Source organism: Chionomys nivalis, chromosome 10, assembly GCF_950005125.1.
Source record: "Chionomys nivalis chromosome 10, mChiNiv1.1, whole genome shotgun sequence".
NCBI classification, from domain to species: Eukaryota; Metazoa; Chordata; class Mammalia; order Rodentia; family Cricetidae; genus Chionomys; species Chionomys nivalis.
Window position 1 is genome coordinate 61901090 of NC_080095.1, and position 20689 is coordinate 61921778.

At 39.0% G+C, this 20689-nt stretch overlaps 1 protein-coding gene across 1 annotated transcript in view; it reads left to right on the forward strand.

The window, feature by feature from the left end:
* Sec23a (SEC23 homolog A, COPII coat complex component) overlaps window positions 1-18791 on the forward strand; it is a 50978-nt gene extending 32187 nt beyond the window's left edge. Inside the window, exons 17-20 of the mRNA XM_057783087.1 lie at window positions 1146-1232; window positions 6737-6892; window positions 9190-9255; window positions 17389-18791. Coding sequence (XP_057639070.1) covers window positions 1146-1232; window positions 6737-6892; window positions 9190-9255; window positions 17389-17478 — 399 coding nt within the window. The 3' untranslated portion in view covers window positions 17479-18791. The remainder of the gene's footprint in view (window positions 1-1145; window positions 1233-6736; window positions 6893-9189; window positions 9256-17388) is intronic.
* Window positions 18792-20689: the final 1898 nt, after the last annotated feature.

The following is a 20689-nucleotide window of genomic DNA, read 5'->3' on the forward strand; positions in this document are numbered from 1 at the left end:
AGATGGTTTTGAGCCACATGTGGTTGCTGGGAATTGAACTCGAGACCGCTGGAAGAGCAGCCAGTGCTGTTAGCTTCTGTGTTCTCTCTCCAGTCCTGTTGTTTCTGACCTCACATTCTCTTCTCAGCTTACGTGCAGCGAACGTGTTGGACAGTGTCCTTCAACGAATTATCAACAGCATTTCTCTGCAGAGGGCTCTTTCCTTCAAAAACTTTGGCTCTGGACTTTGTCTCCTACTATTCCTCAGTTTTCTTTCTACCCACAAAGAACTTTTTAGTCTCATTTTTCTGGTTTCTCCCCCTTTAGACTTCTAAATCCAAGTCTTAAAAAGAGATTAAGAAGTTAGTCTTTTTTGTTGTTTTGAGGCAGTCTCCTACTCTGTAGCCTAGACTGGCCTGAACTCTTCTCCTGCTTCAGCCTCCCAAGTGCTGAGATGACAGGCATACACCTCTCTACTTCACGCGGGCTCAATCTTTGCATTTTCCTTACATTCAGTTTCTCTAAATGATGCAGTCTAAACCTATAGCTTTGGTTGCTATCTTGGTTTATGTGTTAATCAAACTTATAACCAATTCAGGATGCTCTATTTCATATTCAGAGCTATTTTCTCATATACCCTAAATTTCTTATATCCCAAGCCTTCCTCTTTCCCTCAGTGTTATTGTCATCAGGCTTGGGGACTGTCTTTGATGTCTCCTTAATTATCTTATTTATTCATTCACTCATTAATTCATTTATTTATTAAGACAGAGTCTTTGTATATAGCTTTGACTAATCTGAAACTTGCTGTATAGACCAGGTTGGCTGTATAGACCAGGTTGGCTTGGAACTCACAAAGGTCCTTGCCTCTGCCTCCTAAATGCTGGGATTAAAGCTGTGTACTGTCATGCCTGGCACATTGATTTTTAAAATTGTTACTTCAGTGTTAGAGAGATTCTGTAGAAAATTAGAATCTATTGAGAATTCATAATGTCAGGTAATGTTTGATAAATTTAAAATTTAAGAAATAAGATGAGGGAGAAGTAGCTACAAAAGCACACTTTGCTGGATAATGCTGTAATAGGTAATACCTTATATGCAAATTTGAAACAAAAATTAATAGCATTTAGATGATAACCTTTCTATCTATCATTGCTTCCTTTCAGCCAGTTCTTCTGGACAGCAGCAGCATTCTTGCAGATCGCATTCTTCTCATGGACACATTTTTCCAGATTTTGATTTATCACGGTGAGGTAAGACAATGACATTTAAAGTTATGTATGTAATATCTTTTTTCTCTAAAAGTTTTTCCTGTCCAATATATGATTCATATTTAGTCCATGATAAGCCTTGATTTATAATAAGATACAGGTTGACTGTCTAATCCCAAAATTAAAAATTTAGTGTACTCGCCTTTAATCCCAGCACTCGGGAGGCAGAGGCAGGCGGATCTCTGTGAGTTCGAGACCAGCCTGGTCTACAAGAGCTAGTTCCAGGACAGGCTCCAAAACCACAGAGAAACCCTGTCTCGAAAAAACCAAAAAAAAAAAAATTTAGTGTACTTCAATATCTAACCATTTTGAGTACATTCATAGTTATTTAAATTTTTAAAATAAAATTAGTTTTTGTTTATTTTCTGTGTAAAGAGGAATGCACGCACATGTGCAGAGGTCAGAGGGTAACTTGTGGGAATCAGCTTTTCCCTCCCTTAGTGAGTGCCTGGCATCAGTCTAAGTCATCAGGCGTGAAGGCAATTGCCTTTACCCGCTGAGCCGTCTTCCTGCCCCTAATGCTCAAAAGTAAATTTGAAATGCAAGTACTGTCTTTAGACATAAGACATTTTTAAAACCTAAGTGAATTTTGTGTTTAGACTTGGTTCTTGTTCCCCAAAGTATCTTAATATGAATCTATACATACCTATAACATATACACATAAATACATAAAAATAAAAGTACCTGAAATGCATAGCACTTCTTCTCTTGGGGATTTATATACAAATATATATATATAAATGTGCTCCTTCGTGGTATAGGATTTTAGGCATCAATCTAACTTATCCTGCTTTTGTTTATTTTGTTGTTTTGTTCACACACTAGTGGACAAATGAATTTACACATAGCACAGTATTATGAAAGTATAAACATGGACATATCACTCTCTTAGGTTTCACCTAAAGAATCAGAGGGAAAAAGTCAGCTTTTTTCAATGGGCAAACTTGTCTTTTCGTTACTAAATGTAATCTAAACTTTTTTTTTTTTTTTTTCTTTTCTGTTTTGTTTTGTTTTGTTTGAGACAGAGTTTCTCTATAGCTTTGGAGTCTATCCTGGAACTAACTCTTGTAGACCAGGTTGGCCACGAACTCACAGAGATCCGCCTGCCTCTGCCTTCTGAGTGCTGGGATTAAAGGCGTGTGCCACCACTGCCTGGCACTAAACGTTTTTCTACATGTTCAGTCTAACCTGAAAACTCATAAGGCATAAATGGAAATTTATAACTTTTTGATGTGATGAGGGGCTGGAAGAAAAGAGTGGATAGCTGTTAAGCTCTAATTTGGGTATTTAGCAGAAGTCTGTTCCTGCATTTATTCATTTAACCAATACTTCAGTATATCCCTCATGTATGAAAATTCTGCCATGGGCAGTTTGGAAGGCATGTTTATTTTTCCTGGATCCGTGCTTGAGCTTGTAGTGTATATTATAACTTAAATGGATTTATTTTTCTAGTTGCCTTACTTGTAAATTATTTTATATTTTATTTATTGGCGAGGATAACTGAGTGTTGACACACTGATAAGATAGCCCAACCTTTCCTTGAACTCCTAATTCTCCATCCTCAACCTCCTATGCTGGGATTACTGGTGTTAGCCACCACAGGTGGTCCTGTAATATCCGTTTAAATAATACTATCCAGTATTTTAAAAAAGGATTTATCACTGGACTTGGTGACATATGTCTTTGATCCAGCACTTGGAAGTCTGTTCTGCGAGTTTGAGGTCAGTCTGCTTTACATAGCAAGTTCCAGGCCAGCCACGCTGCATGGTGAGACTCTGTCTCAAAATTTTTTTAAATTATTTGTTTTGTATTTTTTAAGATTTATTTTTTAAGTGTGAGTGTTTACTTTGGGCCCCATGCACCCCTGAGTGCAGGTGCTAATGGAGTTAGAAGAGCTGGAGACAGGCAGTTCTGAATTGCCTGATGTGGGCGCTAGCAACTCAACTTGTGCCCTCTGCAAAGTACTCTAAACCACGGAGCCACTTCTCCAGCTACTACTTTTTGGTTTTTGTTTATTTTTAATTGATACCAGCTTCTAATGAACCTTATATCTTAGAAAGAATAGTAGAGACAGGGTTTCTCTTTTTTCTTTTTTAATGGTAATTTTTGCTTTAACTTTGTTATTTGAGGAAGTCCAAAGTACATTAGTCTTTGAAATACAAAATATAAAATTATACAGATTACACATTGACTGACTCAGATAACTTGGATTCTAAACCAGCCTTAAAATTGTAAATTAAATAAAATGCCTCTAGACTCATTTAATTAATATAAAAGTGGATACAGTTGCCCTTCTACAATGCATTGTCTTTATAACATTATTGCTATATTAGTAAAGTTTAGTTTATGTCTCTTATCAGAATGTAACTTTTTTAAAAGGTTGTTACTTTATCTTTTTTTTTTATTAATTTTTATTGAGCTCTACATTTTTCTTTGCTCCCTTCCCTGCCTCTTCCCTCCTCTTCAACCCTCTCCCATGGTCCCCATGCTCCCAATTTACTCAGAAGATCTTGTCTTCTTTTACTTCCCATGTAGATTAGATCCATGTCTGCCTTAGGGTTCTCTTTGTTGTGTAGGTTCTCTGGGATTATGATTTATAGTCTGGTTTTCTATGCTTTATTTTTAAAAACCGCTTATGAGTGAATACATATGATAATTGTCTTTCTGAGTCTGGGTTACCTCACTCAATATGTTTTCTAGCTCCATCCATTTGCCTGCAAATTTCAAGATATTTTTTTCTTCTGTGCAGTACTCCATTTTGTAAATGTACCACATTATTCTTATCCATTCTTTGGTCAAGGGGCATTTAGGTTGTTTCCAGGTTCTGGCTATGATAACAATACTGCTATGAACATAGTTAAGCACATGTCCTTGTGGTACGATTGAGAATCCATTGGGTATATACCCAAAATTGGTATTGCTGGATCTTGAGGAAGGTTGTTTTCTAATTTTCTGAGAAATCACCACACTGACATCCAAAGGGGTTGTACCAGCTTGCACTCCCACCAGCAATGTAGGAGTGTTCCCTTTACCCCACAACCTCTCCAGCATAAGTTGTCATCAGTGTTTTTGATCTTGACCATTCTTACAGGTCTAAGGTGGAATCTTAGAGTTGTTTTGATTTGTATTTCTCTGATGACTAAGGATTTTGAGAATTTCCTTAGTGTCTTTCAGCCATTTTAGATTCCTCTGTTGAGTGTTCTCTGTTTAGGTCTGTACTTCATTTTTTTTTTTTTTAAATTGGATTATGTGTTCTTTTGGTGACCAAGTTTTTGAGTTCTTTGTATATTTTGGAGATCAGACCTCTGTCTGATGTGGGGTTAGGCCAGCACCATTTATTAAATATGCTTTCTTTTTTTCCATCTTATATTTTTTGCTTCTATGTCAAAAATCACGTGTTTGTAGGTATATGGATTAATATCCGGGTCTTTGATTCAGTTCCATTGGTCCTCCTGTCTGTTTTTCTGGAATACCAGGCTGTTTTCAGTATTGTATCTCTGTAGTAGAGTTTGAAGTCAGAGATTGTGATGCCTCTCGAAGTTCTTTTATTGTACAGGATTGTTTTGGATATCCTGTTTTTTTGTTTTTTTTTTTTTTTTTTTTTTTGCTTTTCCATATGAAGTTGAGTATTTTTCTTTCAAGGTCTGTTAAGAATTTTGCTGGGATTTTATTGGGCATTGCATTGAATCTGTAGATTGTTTTTGGTTAGATTGCCATTTTTACTATGTTAATTCTACCTACCCAAGAGCATGGGAAATCTTTCAATTTTCTGATATCTTCTTCAGTTTATTTCTTTAGAGATTTAAAGTTCTTTTCATACAAGTCTTCCACTTGTTGGTTCGAGTCACTCTGAGATATTTTATGCTATTTGTGGCTGTTGTGAAGGGTGATGTTTCTCTGATTTCTTTCTCAATCCATTTATCATCTGTGTAAAGGAGAGCTACTTTTTAAAAAAATATTTATTATGTATACAGTATTCTGTTTGCATGTATGCCTGCAGGCCAGAAGAGGGCGCCAGATCTCATTACAGGTGGTGGTGAGTAACCATGTGGTTGCTGGGAATTGAACTCAGGACCTCTGGAAGAGCAGTCAGTGCTCTTAACCGCTGAGCCATCTTTCCAGCCCGGTACTGGTTTTTTGAGTTAATCTTGTATCCTGCTGCATTACTGAAAATGTTTATGAGTTGTAAAAGTTCCTTGGTAGAATTTTTGGGGTCACTTATTTAAGCTATCAGATTATCGTATCATCAGCAAATAGTGAGAGTTTGACTTCTTTTTCGATTTGTATCCCCTTGATCTCCTTTTGTTGTCTTATTCCTCTAGCTAGGACCTCAAGAACTGTATTGAATAGATATGGAGAAAGTGGACAACCTTGTCTTGTTCCTGATCAGAATGTAACTCTTATTGAGCATGGTGGTGCACGCCTTTTATCTCAGAACTTGAGGTAGAGGTAGGCAGATCTCTGTGACTTTGAGGCCAGCCTGGCCTACAGAGCCAGTTCCAGGATTATCGGCCAGCCTGGTCTACAGAGCCAGTTGCAGGACTATAAGCCAGCCTGGTCTAGAGAGCTAGTTCTAGGACTATACTGAGAGGCTCTGTCAACAATAGCAACAGCAAATGGAAAACAGAGAATGTAAATACATCAGCAAAGATTTCTTGAAAGTCATTATTTTTGAAGTCTCTAGGAAGTCTCAATAGAAACCCCCTCACAGAAAAGGAAAGATATATTTTAGTGAATATTAATTTGGAATGATAGTGTTTTAATGTTTTCCTGACATTTCTATTTCTTTTATTTTAGGTTTAAAAACAGTATAGCTTTACTTTATATTTATTTTTGTTCCTTTTGTTTTCAGTTTTTGAAACATGCTCATACTTTGTACTCTGGTTGATCTGGACTTGGTAGGTTGGCCAGGGTGGCTTCAAGCTTGTGTTGATCCTCTTGCCTCTGCCTCTTCAGTGCTGGAATTACAGGCATGCACCATCATGCCTGCTTTGACTTTACTTTCTTTAAACCGTTTTTATATTGGTCTCCTTCCTTCCTTCCTTCCTTCCTTCCTTCCTTCCTTCCTTCCTTCCTTCCTTCCTTCCTCCCTCCCTCCCTCCCTCCCTCCCTCCCTCCCTCCCTCCCTCCTTCCCTCCCTCATCATTGATTGGGATGTACTCATAGTCTGCATTGGTTTTGAACTCTGAGCTTAAGGAACCTCACCTCTACTTTCTCAGCAGCTGAGGCTACAAGATGTGTTTATTGTTCCTGGTTTTGTTTTACTCTTAAATTGGGAAAGAACTATGCTAATTTTATATTTAGTTATATTTACTTAAATGTTCTCTACTGAAATAAATACTTGTAACTTTAGAAATTGAGGTAAGTGGAAATATTTTCTTATTCTCTTGTTTTGCAAAGATAACCTCCTTTGAAGAAGATTCTACTCAAGAACATTAGATTACCAAGAAATTTAAAATAATTCCTTTAATTGTTTTCAAATTAGACCATAGCACAGTGGCGGAAGTCAGGATACCAGGACATGCCAGAATATGAAAACTTCCGGCACCTTCTGCAAGCCCCAGTAGATGACGCACAGGAGATTCTTCACTCCAGGTTTCCAATGCCGAGATACATTGACACTGAGCACGGTGGAAGTCAGGTGAGGAGCGTGCTGTGTTGTGTGCAGGCTGCAGTGAGATGCTGCTGCTTGTTCTGATTGTAATTGAGCAGTCTGCCACAGAAGGCCAGAGCAAGGGAAGGAGACAGGAAGCGAAGGGAGCTTTTTCAATGCTTTGAGAACAAAGCAATACAGTTATTGCCTAGTTGTCTAAAACAGCCGCATTCTTTAGCTCTGCTTTCACCATAGCTCTTAGAGCAGCCATGGTGTGCCATCCTGACGATGTGCCAGCTGCAGGTTAGCAAGAACATAACAAGAGTTTGGAAGATAATTTAGTGTGCTTTCCTTACAGGTGTTACTGGTAAGGCAGGGCCTATGAATATGAAGTTTTGGTAATTTGTTTCAGTTTTGTAGTAAGTAACCTTTCAGATTACACTGTGGCCTTAAAGAGAACTCTATGAGCTGGTGTAGTGGCACATATCTTTAATCTCAGCACTCAGGGAGGCAGAGGCAGGCGGATCTCTGTGAGTTACAGGGCAGTGAATAGATCTGTACACACACATGTGATGGTCAGGTTAGGGCTGCCTAGCACGCATTCATGAAATATATTCTGGCTACAGGTATAACAGCACTCTAATTTTAAGTTATTACACATTTTACTTGCTCCATAAATAAGAGAAGGGCATAGTCTGCTCGTTGTCGTGTTCCTAGTATCTAGCACAGTGATATTCAACAACTTTAGATACAGTGTCAGTTATTAGTTTTACTGTATTTATAATATGAGCTATCATGCAGTGAGACTTTGCAATATTTTCCATGCCTCCTTCATTTGCGCCTCATGCCAATCTGTTGCTTTCTCTACTTTATATATAATAGAGTTAAGTGATATTATTTGTAGTCAAGGAAGCACATTAAATGATGAAGCTAAGATTTTTCTTTTCTTTCCTTCTTCTTCTTCTTCTTCTTCTTCTTCTTCTTCTTCTTCTTCTTCTTCTTCTTCTTCTTCTTCCTCTTCCTCTTCCTCTTCCTCTTCCTCTTCCTCCTCCTCCTCCTCCTCCTCCTCCTCCTCCTCCTCCTCCTCCTCCTCCTCCTCCTCCTCCTCCTTCTTCTTCTTCACAAGAAACAGTATCTTTCTGTATAGCTCAGGCTGACCTTGAACATTTCTTCTGTCTCAGCCTTCTGGATACTGAGGTTACGTTTATAACCCAGCCAACCCAACTAGTCGTTAGTAATTGAATTCTAGGTTTCTTACCCTAGGACTAGTGCTGCTGAAGAGCAGGGAAAGATTTTGTATGGTTCTAAATTTCAAGGTTAGATTGCTTTTGTTCTTTTAAAATGAATTAAAATTTTTGACAAATTCATTCATCAATATCTTAATATGCATAATGTTCCTTATTTATTTACTTATTGATTGATTTCATGATGATTAGCTGAAGTAGGGATGGATAAAATTTTGCCTAAGTTATTGTCTGTGGCTTAAAAAATTTGAGGTTCACTAAACTAAAAGTGTAGATTTTCATGGTTTTTTTTTTGTTTGCATCATTTTATGAGGTTTCAGACTAGTTGGTAAAACCTGTATATTCAGACTTATTTTAACATAATTCTTATGTTTACAATTAAAGCAGTTTTTTTTTTTTTTTTTTTTTTTTTTTTTTTTTTTTTGGTTTTTCGAGACAGGGTTTCTCTGTGGTTTTGGAGCCTGTCCTGGAACTAGCTCTTGTAGATCAGGCTGGTCTCGAACTCACAGAGATCCGCCTGCCTCTGCCTCCCAAGTGCTGGGATTAAAGGCGTGCGCCACCACCGCCCGGCTTTAAAGCAGTTTTTAAACTTATTTTTATTTCATGTGTTTGGGAGTTTCGTCTGCATTTACATTTGTAGACCACATTCATATAGTGTCGAAGGCAGTGGGTAGAAGGTATCAGATCCCTTAGAACTGAAATTACAGATGGTTTTGAGTCACATGTGTTTTCTGGGAATCCAACCCAAGTCCCCTGGAAGAGCACCCAGTGTTCTTAACCTCTGAGCCATCTCTCTCTAGTCATATATATATATATATTTCTTATATGCTGAGTTTGGAATTCAGTGGTTTATTATTTTATGACTGTTATTATTTTATATGTATTGTTGAAAGAATACATTATTTATATTGTGGCCTGTGCATTTTAAAATGTAATCCTTTTAAGTGTTTAATTTTAGTAAAATTATTTTTACCAATGTATTCAGTTAAGTTGATGTTAGACGGTTTGTTGTATGTAGCTTTTCTTACTAAGTCTGTTTCTGACCGGCACTTACATTTATTTATTTATCTAACTATTTATTTATTTGTGTTTGCTTTTAAGGCACGTTTCCTCCTTTCCAAAGTCAACCCCTCACAGACTCATAATAACATGTATGCATGGGGACAGGTAAGTGTGAATGACAGTCTCAGAAATAATTTCCTTTTGTCTTCTTAGTTATTTCAGTAAAAGCTATTTAATGTGTATTTAATGGTGATTTCTGTGGGAAAATAGAAGAATAGAAAATACAATTAGCATTTGGTACTACCTTAGAAAATAAAAAAGTAATCCTGACACATAAAACTTCCTCAGATTCCAAGTTTAGAACCAATACACTGGAGACAAGAGCAATCACATCTATAAGACAGGCATATGATAATTCAAGTGTAACGTGTAACTCTGAGCTATAGAAGACCACAGGAAGCCAGGAGAGCCCAAGGATTCTGGTTTAAGAAGGAGAAGCAAACATGCCAACATTCATAGACTATCCATTCTGCATGGGCTTCTGTGCTAAGACTTCAGGGTGTGCAATGACGGCTTGCCCCACCTTTGGAGAGCTCCTGGTCTAGTACTAGAGATAAGCTACATCAGTGAAGGACCAGACAGAATATGCAAAGTGTGACTACAGAGAACTAGAGAGGACTGGAGGGGAAGACAAAGAAGCGTGGTGAGAGGAGAGGGTGTGTGAGGAGGAAAGAGCTCAGTGACAAGACGTTAGTTTAAGGAAGGCTTTTATCTCCATAGGTGGAGATGGCTGAGCAGGGAATTCAGCTAGCAGAAAGTATGGGCTAAGGCGATAGGGTGTATGTAGAGATGAGCTGCAGATCTTAAAACTGTGGAGTAAATTGTGGAGGACTTGAATGCCTGGGTGAAGACTGAGCTGTCTTTACTTGACAGTTACTGAATCAGAGGAGCAAATTTGAATCTTCGACATGTGCAGGTATTGGTTGAAGTAATGCAAGCGAGGAGGAATGAAGCACGGTGGCACTGAGAATAGATTCAGGACGTAGTTCCAAAGGGGGTTTCATGGCACTTGAGTGGAATTTGCCGGAATTACATTACTCCAGGGTAGGGCAGCTTCGTACACAGTCTGAATCCTGACTGCATCCTGGGTTAGATGGAGGGGATAGCTACAATGAACGTGAATGTGGTGTACTGTGAAGTTTGAACACACACTGTCAGATAACTAATGCAGTACCTTGAGTGTGATTATAGTTTTGGAGTTATGTGACGTTTGTCATTACTTTTAGAAGGTACATCTGGATACATTTAGTGGTAAAATGTCTTGACGTCTTCACACTTTCAGAAATGATTCAGTAGAAAAGAAAAGGGAAAATTTAAAAACATAAAGCCAGTGTGGCTCAGTGTTAACCAGTGAATTTAGGTGTCCCACACGTGGCTGCTTATTGTACTTTCTTCCTAACCATCTTAAAAGTAGTTGATAGGGGAACAGTGTAAGTTGAAGGTTTGAACCCACATCTCTGGGAGAACATGTGCCAGTAAGTGGGAGAATGGAAGGAAAATACTGATTTTTGATATTGATATTGTAGAGAGGTGCTCACTGACTAGCTATGGGACACAGGATGGGAAGAATAATAACTAGCTGTGCAGGGAAGACCTCAAGCCGGAGCCCACAGGCACCATTGCCTGGTGCTAAGAGCCCTCATTGCAGCAGCTGCTCTAACGAGCCAGCTCTTATCAGCCCTGCCCACCACAGTCTTTTTCCTTCTGAAACTTAGCAATCATGCAAGCACATCCCTTTGCTTATAGAACTGTGCCAAAACTTGTCCTGATGGTTTCTCTGGATGATTGTATCGATTCCATGGCTTCAGCTTTCATCTTTAGTTTGGCTTCAAAGTGAGCTGTAGACTTGAATTTCCTATGGACATGGAAGGCCTTGACCTTACCTCCTTTTATACACTAGCTTGACCTTCTTGGTTTTCTGTTTCCACAGAGCACCTTTCTAGTCTTTTCATGCCCAAGGCTCAAAGCTGGTCATTTACAACATTTCCCTCATCTCATGTCCGTTTTGTCTATTTCATTTACCCATTCCCTCTCGTGCTTGCCATGGACCAAGACCAGGCCCTCTTACTCCTGTCACAGACTGCTGCAATTCCTTGCTAAGTGATATTAAGACTTCAGCTACTCCATTTTCACAGTGCTCAGATTAGTCTTCCTAATATAGTAGCCTGGAAGTCAGCTCTAAAATCAACACTCTTGACTAATTACATATGATATCAGTTACTCTTTATATTGTTACTGTGGGTTCTTACTGCTCTACCCAAATATCTTTTCTGTGGTTAGCTACCATTTTGACTGGGAGGTGGTGGCACACGCCTCTAATCCCAGCATTTGGAAGGCAGAGGCAGGTGGATCTCTGTGAGATTGAGGTCAGCCTGGTCAGAGCGAGTTCCAGGAGAACTAGTGCTAGACAGGGAAACTCTGCCTCAAACAAACAAACAAATAAAGCTATCATTTTTACCTTTTATTCAAATTAGCCAAAGTTCATCTGCTTTGATGTCCTCTCTGTGGTTTTGTTTCTTCACTCTGTCCCAGCTCCAGACTGGTGCCATTTCACTGAATCCCTGAGATCTCTCCTATGGTTGTGTGACTGATTATTGTATTATCCCTGCCGTGTCAGGAGAGTAGAGACTAGTGTATGGGAGATCTGTGGAGCTGGTTTGAAATTAGGGTTTTTTTGTTTTTGTTTTTGTTGTTTGTTTTTGTCTTAGGTTTTGTGATGCACATACATCAAATCCAAGACTGAAAAGTCATGAAAGATGGGGAGATATTTATAGTAAGGAAAGGAACTCAATCTTGGGAGTGTGGGAAGGGCATGACTATATGAAAGGATTTATGACTAAGCATACATATACATTATCAGTATTGTCTTTCACCCACATCCGTTTTGCTGGAGGGACAAGAAGCCAAGTGTAAGACTAAGAAATAGAGTTTTAGACACAGAATATTTCATCAGCCAGCCTTCTACTGTACTTAATTTTGAGAACTGAGTTTTGGTTTTAGTTTTGGATCCCAGAGTAAGAAAATTTAGATATAGTTAAGAAAGTAAACTAAAAACAAAACCAAGAGGCTAGGAAAATAGCACCAATAACTAGTTCAAAGAAGTAAGTAATAATTAGCATGGAGAAAAGGGGGACAGAGGAGATTTTAAAATAAAATAGTACTTGTGGGACTGGAGAAATAACTAAGTCATTAAGACTGCTTACTGCTCTTGCAGAGGACTAGAGTGTGTTTCCCAGCAAGCTATATGACTGCACAGTCATTGGTAACTCCAGTTCCAGGGGATCCGATGTCCCTGTTTCTAACCTCTGTGGGCCCTGCATGCATGTGATTCACATATATACATGAATATACATTCATACACATAAAATAATAAATAAATTTATAAGAATAATGTTTGTGATGGATTATATATCAAGTGCTCCTAAGGACCAGGTGAGTCCCTAAAGGCCAGTTGATTGGCAGACAAGCAAAGTTAGCTGTCTAGCTGGGTTTAAGAAAACCTGGCATTCAGGTTCAGTCCTGGTGAGCTAGGCTTTGTGGGGAAGAACAGTTTCTTCCTCCCTTCCTTCCTTTTTGTTTTTGTTTTTGCTTTTGACACAGGGTTTCTCTGTATAGTTTTGGAGCCTGTCCTGGAACTCACATAGATCCTCCTGCCTCTGCTTTCCGAGTGGTAGGATTGAAGGCATGAGCTGATGGGCGAGAGTCTTCTGTTTTGTGTTAATTTCATTGGTTAAACAAAGAGACTGCCTTGGCCCTTTAATAGGACAAAAAATTAGGTAGGCGGAGTAGACAGAACAGAATGCTGGGAGAAAGAAGCCGAGTCAGGCAGTTGCCATGATTCTCCCACTCCAGACAGACGCAGGTTAAGATCTTTCCTGGTAAGCCAGCTTGTGGTGCTACACAGAATATTAGAAATGGGTTAGGTCAATATGTAAGAGCTAGCCAATAAGAGGCTGGAGCTAATGGGCCAAGCAGTGTTTAAAAGAATACAGTTTCCGTATAATTATTTCGGGTAAAGCCATGTGGGCGGCCGGGTGCCAGGGACGCAGCCCCGCCGCTCCTATTACAACAATGATCCACCACCACCCAGCGAACAATTTCTTTTTTAAAGGCAGCAACTACACTTTCCCTTCTGATGATTTCTACCATTGACACAGTTAAGTGGAAAAACCAAATGCGGGTGGGTAGCAGGTGAGATGGGTGGGTAAAGCTCTTCACACCAAGCCTGGTGACCTGGGTTCAGTTCCCAGGGCCACATAGTGGAAGAGAGACTAATGCTCCCTAGTGGTCCTCTGACCTTAGGACGGACACACACACACACACACACACACACACAATGTAATGAAATAGTAAAGGATAAAACTTAATGAAACACTACTAGCTTTTGCTGCTACATTTCTGTATTTGTAAACTGTGACTGAGTTTATGAAATTAAACATTTCAAGGAAGCATTTCCTGTCATTGCTCTTTCTGGCCTTAAGTTTCAGTATGAAAATATAGTTGACAGGCTTATATAGGAAATAACTTGTCAGGTTGGTAATCTGGAAGGAACATCATTCTGGAATGCTGGTTGAGATTGCAAACTTTCTAAATTATTTACTTCTCTCTGCCTTCACTTCCTGTCTGCAGAGTGTAAGATTTATATGTGCTCCATGCAGACAATGATACATAGTACACATTGACTATTAGTTTTCACTGTTACCATTGGAAAGTAGCTTCTTAAAATAACACAGAGCTGGGTGGTGGTGGCGCACATCTTTAATTCCAGCATTGGGGAGGTAGAGACAGACAGATCTCTGTGAGTTTGAGGCCAGCCTGTCTACAGAGTTCCAGGACAGTCAGGGCTAAAGAGAAACCCTGTCTCAAAAAACAAACAACAACAAAAACAAAACCCAAAGACAGAGCCAAAAAAATTACATTGGGGCTGGTTAAATGGCTCCACAGGTAGAGGCTCTTGGGACAGTCCCATAACCCGAGTTCGATCCCCTGGTTCTACAAGGTGACAAGAGAAAACCAACTCAAGAGTTGTCTTCTGACCTCGGAACACTGTGGCCCTTCCTTCCATCTCTCTCTCTGTCTCTCTCTCTCTGTCTCTGTCTCTCTGTCTCTGTCTCTGTCTCTCTCTATCTCTCTCTCTCACACACACACAATATTTAACAAAGGGAAGAAAACCTATTTTGGACCTGGAGTTTAATTATTACTTCCCAGAAGCAGAGTTGTTTTTTTTTTTCCAACATCTCATTTATTTAGATTTCCTCTACAACTTCTATTATTTTTATTTCTCGTCTATAAAATTAGCATTTATCCTACTAAATGTGTTTAACTAGTTTTATTTTGTTTGAGCTAATTGTGATTTTGAAAATCTGTTGACATGATGTAGAAATTGATATTTGCATGTTAACCTCTAGCTTATGGCCTCACACATTTATTCTTTTTACAATTTTAATCTAATACTCATGATTTCATACATGCAAAATTATGCCATCTGCCAATAAAGTATTTACTATTCCTATTTCAATTTGCATGTTCAGTGTTTGGTAGCGCTACGTAGAATTTTCTGTGTGATCCTGAACACAGTAGTTAGGACAGGCATCCTTGTTCCCCTGACATTTAAGGAACACATTTATTCTTTCACAATGACAAGAAGCAGGGTTTTAAAAGCGTAAATTTGAACAACAGGATTGTTTCTTTCTTCCTCTGTCTTCTGTCCCTTCTTTTAAAGACAGGACCTCACTGTGAGCCCTGAGTGGTCTGGAATGTGTTAGGTAGACCAGCTCTCCTCCTCCTTTTTTTTTTTTTTTTTTTTTTTTTTTTTTTTTTTTTGACTAGATCTTACCTTGTTGCCTCGCCTGGCCTTGAAATTACTATCCTTCTACTTTATCCTCCTGGGTGCTGGGGTTACAGTTTGTGCTGCTACATCTGGCCCTGGCTCGATGGTCTTTGTTGACATATGGTTAACCAACAACAGCAGCAACAACAAACCATTTATTTATTTATTTAAACAAACAAACAAAAGCTGGGCATGGTGGTGCACACCTTTTAATCCCAGCACTTGGGAGGCAGAAGCAGGAGGATCTCTGTGAATTTGAGACCAGCCTGGTCTACAGAGTGAGATTCAGGATGGCCAAGGACCTGTTTTAAACCCAGGCCAGATTCAGAATTTATATTTAAAATTAATTTAATAATTGCAATTTTGGAATAACTAGCTAAATATTTTGCTAAAAATTAATGGAATCTGATCTCTTATTTTTCTAAAAATCAAGAACCCAGTGACAGCTGCACATGTTAACATACACCTGTAACCTCAGCCTTTAAAGTTGAGGCAGGAGGATTAGGAATTCAAGGTCATCCTTAGCTACATAGTGAGTTTGGGGATAGCCCTGGGTACATGTCCTTGTCCCTCCTGCACCCCCCAAAGGAAAAAGTCTAAAAGTCTTTTCTGCCTCGAGTGCTATGAGGATGAAGTCCATTCTCAGCACTCAGATGTCAGTGTGCCAGAAAACATCAACATCACTGGGAAGGGGGCGCATAGTTACTAGTTACTGTGAAGGGCTCCTGAGGAAGTCTCTGGAGGAACTTTAGTCACATCTGTGTCAAACCCAGTTCCTTTGGGAAGAGCAGGCTGTGGCTGTGGGCTGATGGATGGCAGGGTTGGGAAGGAACTGGCTGCTGTACTGTCTGTAGTCAGAGCACACCATGGCAAAGGATGTCACACTGGGGCTTCCATCACAGGAGGAGATCTTCCTGTGCTCACGTCTCCATCAGAGTTCACAGGGGGACACGTGTTGTTTGTTCAGATCTCAGTCCCAGAAAGATGAGTTAATCCTTGAGGTTGATGGTGAACTTGTTTCAAATTCAGCTGCTTTGATTCAACCAGTACCAAGTTAAAAATAAGAACATCAGAAACATTTTGGATGATATCTTTGCTTCTGAAAATAGAAACACGTTGATGAATAATCAAAATATAGAAACAAGATCCTGGCTTGCGAGTCAGGCCTGTGGGGGAAATAATACTAATAAAATACTAATACTAATATTAATAATACTAACAAAAAGAACACATGCATGCACACACCTACAAAGCTCTAGTGGGAGTGTTCTCCGTGAGTGGCCTGCAGAGGGCATCACTGTAACACTTGTGCAGTGCTTCACGTCCTCAGTGACGGAGAGCTTGAGCCTCGCTGTCTAGTCTCGGATGTATTTTATTTGTTTTTGTTTTTAAATTTTGTTACTGGGATATGTGGGTGTGTGTGTATGCACACATGCCACAGTACATGTAGAGGTTAGAGCCCTCAATTTTATTCTAATTTGTCTCCCTGTCTTTCTGCCTTTTTCAGTCCCCTACGTCTTCTTCCCTTTTCTTGCCCTAAGTACTCCTTTTACTTTATGTCAAATATACCCTATTGCAACACTCTTCCATTAAAATAACTTCTTCCTCTCTCACCGTCTCCTTCCTAGTCTTACCTCATATGCACACAGACACACAGACACACACACACACTCTCCCTCTCAAGCCTAGGTTCTGTGTGTGAGAGAAAATGTGTTTGTGTGTGTTTGTGTAAATGTCGTGATTTCTTTGCATCTAAATAATATTCTATTGTGCGTGCATACCACATTTTTTTTTGTCTGTTCATCTGTTCATTCATAGAAATCTTGGCTAGTTCTGCAGCCTAGGTATTGTGAATAGTTCAGTAATAAATGTGAGTGTGCAAACATCAAGCATCTCTGTGGTGGGACTTAGATCCTTTGAGTACCACTCAGAGGCAGGACAGAGGGCTCATATGGCAGCTCCGGTTTTGCTTGTTGCTTGAAGGAATTGCTAACATTTTCATTGGTTCATACATCAATGAAAATATTAAGGCGTGTTTTTGAAGAACATCTATAGTGTATCTATGGTGGCACACATTTCCACCAGCAATGGTGGCTCCTCTTTCCCTGAATCCCCTGCAGCTCAGGCCATCTGAAAGCCCTAATCCTGCACCCTCATACTGTTGGTCTTTGTGGTAACTAGCCCATTCTGAGGTAGTTCATTTCCTAGTAGAGACTTAAGTTCTGGGAGCAGCCAGTCCTGCTACTCAGGATGCCCTGGGGATTTAGATGAGTTCCTTCTCAGGAACCGTGGCCTTACGGTAGCCATTACTCTATTAAAAGTGAGTTCCTTGTCTGTTGTAGAGCTTTATGTGTTCATTCTTTAGTGCCACTGTGTGCTTTAATCACAAATCCTTCTCTTTCCGCCAGGAGTCTGGAGCACCGATTCTCACTGATGACGTTAGCTTACAAGTGTTTATGGATCATTTGAAGAAACTTGCTGTGTCAAGTGCTGCTTGACATGCCAGACATGGTAGACATTCAAGATGAAATTCTACTCCAGTTTCTTTTGCTTTTTCCATTTATCTATGGAAACAACAGAAATCTCTCTCTAAATCTGTTTTGTGTCAGAATGATTTGAGGCGACATATGAAAAAATTTTGATGATTGTAGATTAAGCTGAAGTATAATAAGAGCAATGAGAACAAGTTTGTTTTGTTTGGTGCAGTATTATAACTGGTTTTATAAATTTGAGGTCTTTCTGATTTAATTATGTTTCAAGAGTTAGAATGGTCTGCTCTGTAGTGCAGATACCACTAATTGTATATGCAGACAAATCCAAAGTGGCACTGTATCCTCACTGACCTGTTAGGGAGTATTTAATAGCAGCCAGAAAGGAACAAATTAGTAGTGATGATATACGAACAGTATGCTTCTTTGTCAAGTAATATTTCTGCTTTTTTTTTTTTTTAAGCACACATGTATACCCTATTCTGTATTTTGTTAAGGTAGGTTTATTTTTGTGATTTATTTAGGAATTATTTGACTTTATAGTAGCAATTCTTATGAAGGGAATTTAAATATTTTTTGGTTATTTGCAAAAGTTATTTAGAGCTAAAAAATTTGAGTGAGGTTACAACCTCACTGCTGACATTAAATGTGAAATTCCCACAAAGTACCCAACGCATGTGACTAAATAGAGTAATTTTTTTTAAGGAAGCTAAAAAATAAAGCATGTTGTTAGGGTGATTAAAGAAATTCTTTGCAGTAAAAAGATTATTGTAACTATTAATTACATTTTGTTTTTGTTATATCATTTGGTTGTTTCCCCTTCTTAGATAAGTTTCCCATTGTATCCTTTTGTAACACTATTTTAGGAGTTTTCACTTTTAGTTTCCGTTTCCTTGTGAAATTTATTAATTTGTGGTTCTTACTGAGACAGTATTATATAATGTTTAATTATGTCATGTGGAGATATGTTCTGTTTGATTTATTGATTAATATCATTTAGTTTTACCTTTAAAGTTTACTTGTAGCAAAAGTTTACATTGCTAAAGCAGATAAGTATGACGATGAATTCGGTGTATCCATGCTGCAAATGCATGGTGGTGACGTCACAGCGGTGCTTTGACGGTGCTGAGGACGGTGGTGATGTCATGGAGGTGCTCTGATGGTGATGACTGTGATTGTACTTGCATGAACACAATCAGATGATGGCAAAACAGAAACATCTAATTGTTATACTCAACTCTTTAAATAAACTGCTTTGTTCTGTTTTATCTGAACTGAACTGTGCTAGGCCAATATGCCAATAAAATATAATTTCTCTGTGTTCTTGGTTATTTTAAAATCTAGTAAAGCCCAGGAAGCTTAATGTAAATTAGACTTTTTTTTTGAAACAGGACTTCACTATGTTATCTCTGGCTGTTCTGGAACACATTATGTAGACTAGGCTGGCCTCAAACTCATAGAGATCCGCCTTCCTCTGCTGTGATAAAGGTATTCGCCACCATGCCAGGCCTAAAGTTTTTGATTGATCGGCACACAATTGTACAAGTTTTTAAGTACAGTGTGATAATTCAATACCTCTGTATAGTCATGATCAGATTATCTTAATTAGCATTTTCATTTCTTCAACATTCCTTTGTGTGGGAAACTTTCAGACTTTTCTAATTCTTATAAAATATGCAATAAATTGTAAACTGTCGTCACTCAACTGTGCTAAAGAACACTGGAACTTTGTTCAGCTATATTTTGGTACCTTCCTCTCTATCCCTTCTTCCTAGTGTCCATTGACTACTGTGCTGCTATGGTATGAATGTGTATGTGTGTGTGTGTGTGTGTGTGACAGAGAGAGAGAGAGAGAGGGAGAGAGGGAGATAGAGATACATATATGTGAATTCTGGTGCACGAGTGCCACAGTGGTAGAAATCTGAGGACGACTTTTTTTTTTCCCCCTGAGACAGATTTCTCTGTGTAGCCCTAGCTGTCGTGGAACTCGCTCTGTACATCATGGCCTCAAACTCAGAAATCTGTCTGCTTCTGCCTCCCAAGTGCTGGGATTAAAGGCACGCAGCACCATTTTCTGCCTGAGGACAACTTCTGAGAGTAGTTTTACTTGTGTACTCTGAGGCACAGTCTCTAGTTTCTGCCATGCTGCTGCTCCAGGATAGTTGACTTTTGAGCCTCTAGATGATTGTCCTGTCCCGAGGAGTGCTGGGATAACAGACGTGTGTTACTGTATCCAGCTTTTGCCCTGGTTGTGGGGATTGCATACAGGTTGTTGATTTGCATCAGGTGCTTTTATTCACTGAGGCATCTTGATGGCCAAATTCAGTTTCTGAAACACAAACTGGACCTCCCTTGGCCCTTACAACAAAGTTCAAACATTTCAGCCTAGTCACTTCATATAATGTAACTCCAGAGTCTAGCCCTTCCCCTAGGAAATGGTGCAGAACACACAGTTGAAGAGTAGTGTGGAGTGTCTAGTTTGACCTGAGTGTTAACTTTAGGTGTGTTATTTGGGATCTGTGTGGTAACAAAACCCAATATATATTTTCTTTGTTTACTTTTCCTTTTAATAGAGATAATTATATACACTAAGGCTCACAATGTGATCCAGTAATATGTTTCATACATGTAACATGCAACGGTCAGGGTTATCAGTCTTCTTTTTTCATTTCCTTATGTATTAACTTTGGAACTCCTGCCTTCTGGTTCTTACAAAAGTCATGGATGGCTATTTTTAAACCATTGTTGCTCTTGAATCTAAGACTTCCGTCTGTTTGTTGGTTCCTGCAACCACTAACCTCCAGCAACCGCTGTTCTCTTCCATTTTGAGATTAACTTTACATTCTTGTTTTTCGAGACAGGGTTTCTCCATGTAGCTCTGGCTGTCCTGGAACTTGCTCTGTATACCAGACAGCCTTGAACTCAGAGATCTTTATGCCTCAGCCCCCTGAGTGCTGGGATTAAAGACATGTGCCACCATGCCTGGCTAACTTAAAAAGTTTTCACATATGAAAAAGAGCATTATTTGTTTTTCCAGGTTTGGTTTATTCAATATAATGACCTCCAGTTCTATGCATTTTGCTATAAATAGCAAGTTTTCAAACTTCTTATGATTCAGCAATACTCACATGTGTGTGTGTGTGTACATTAAAAGTTTGTATTAGGTCAGTATACAGAATAATGTGTTTCATTATGGCATTTTTACACATATGCTTCATTA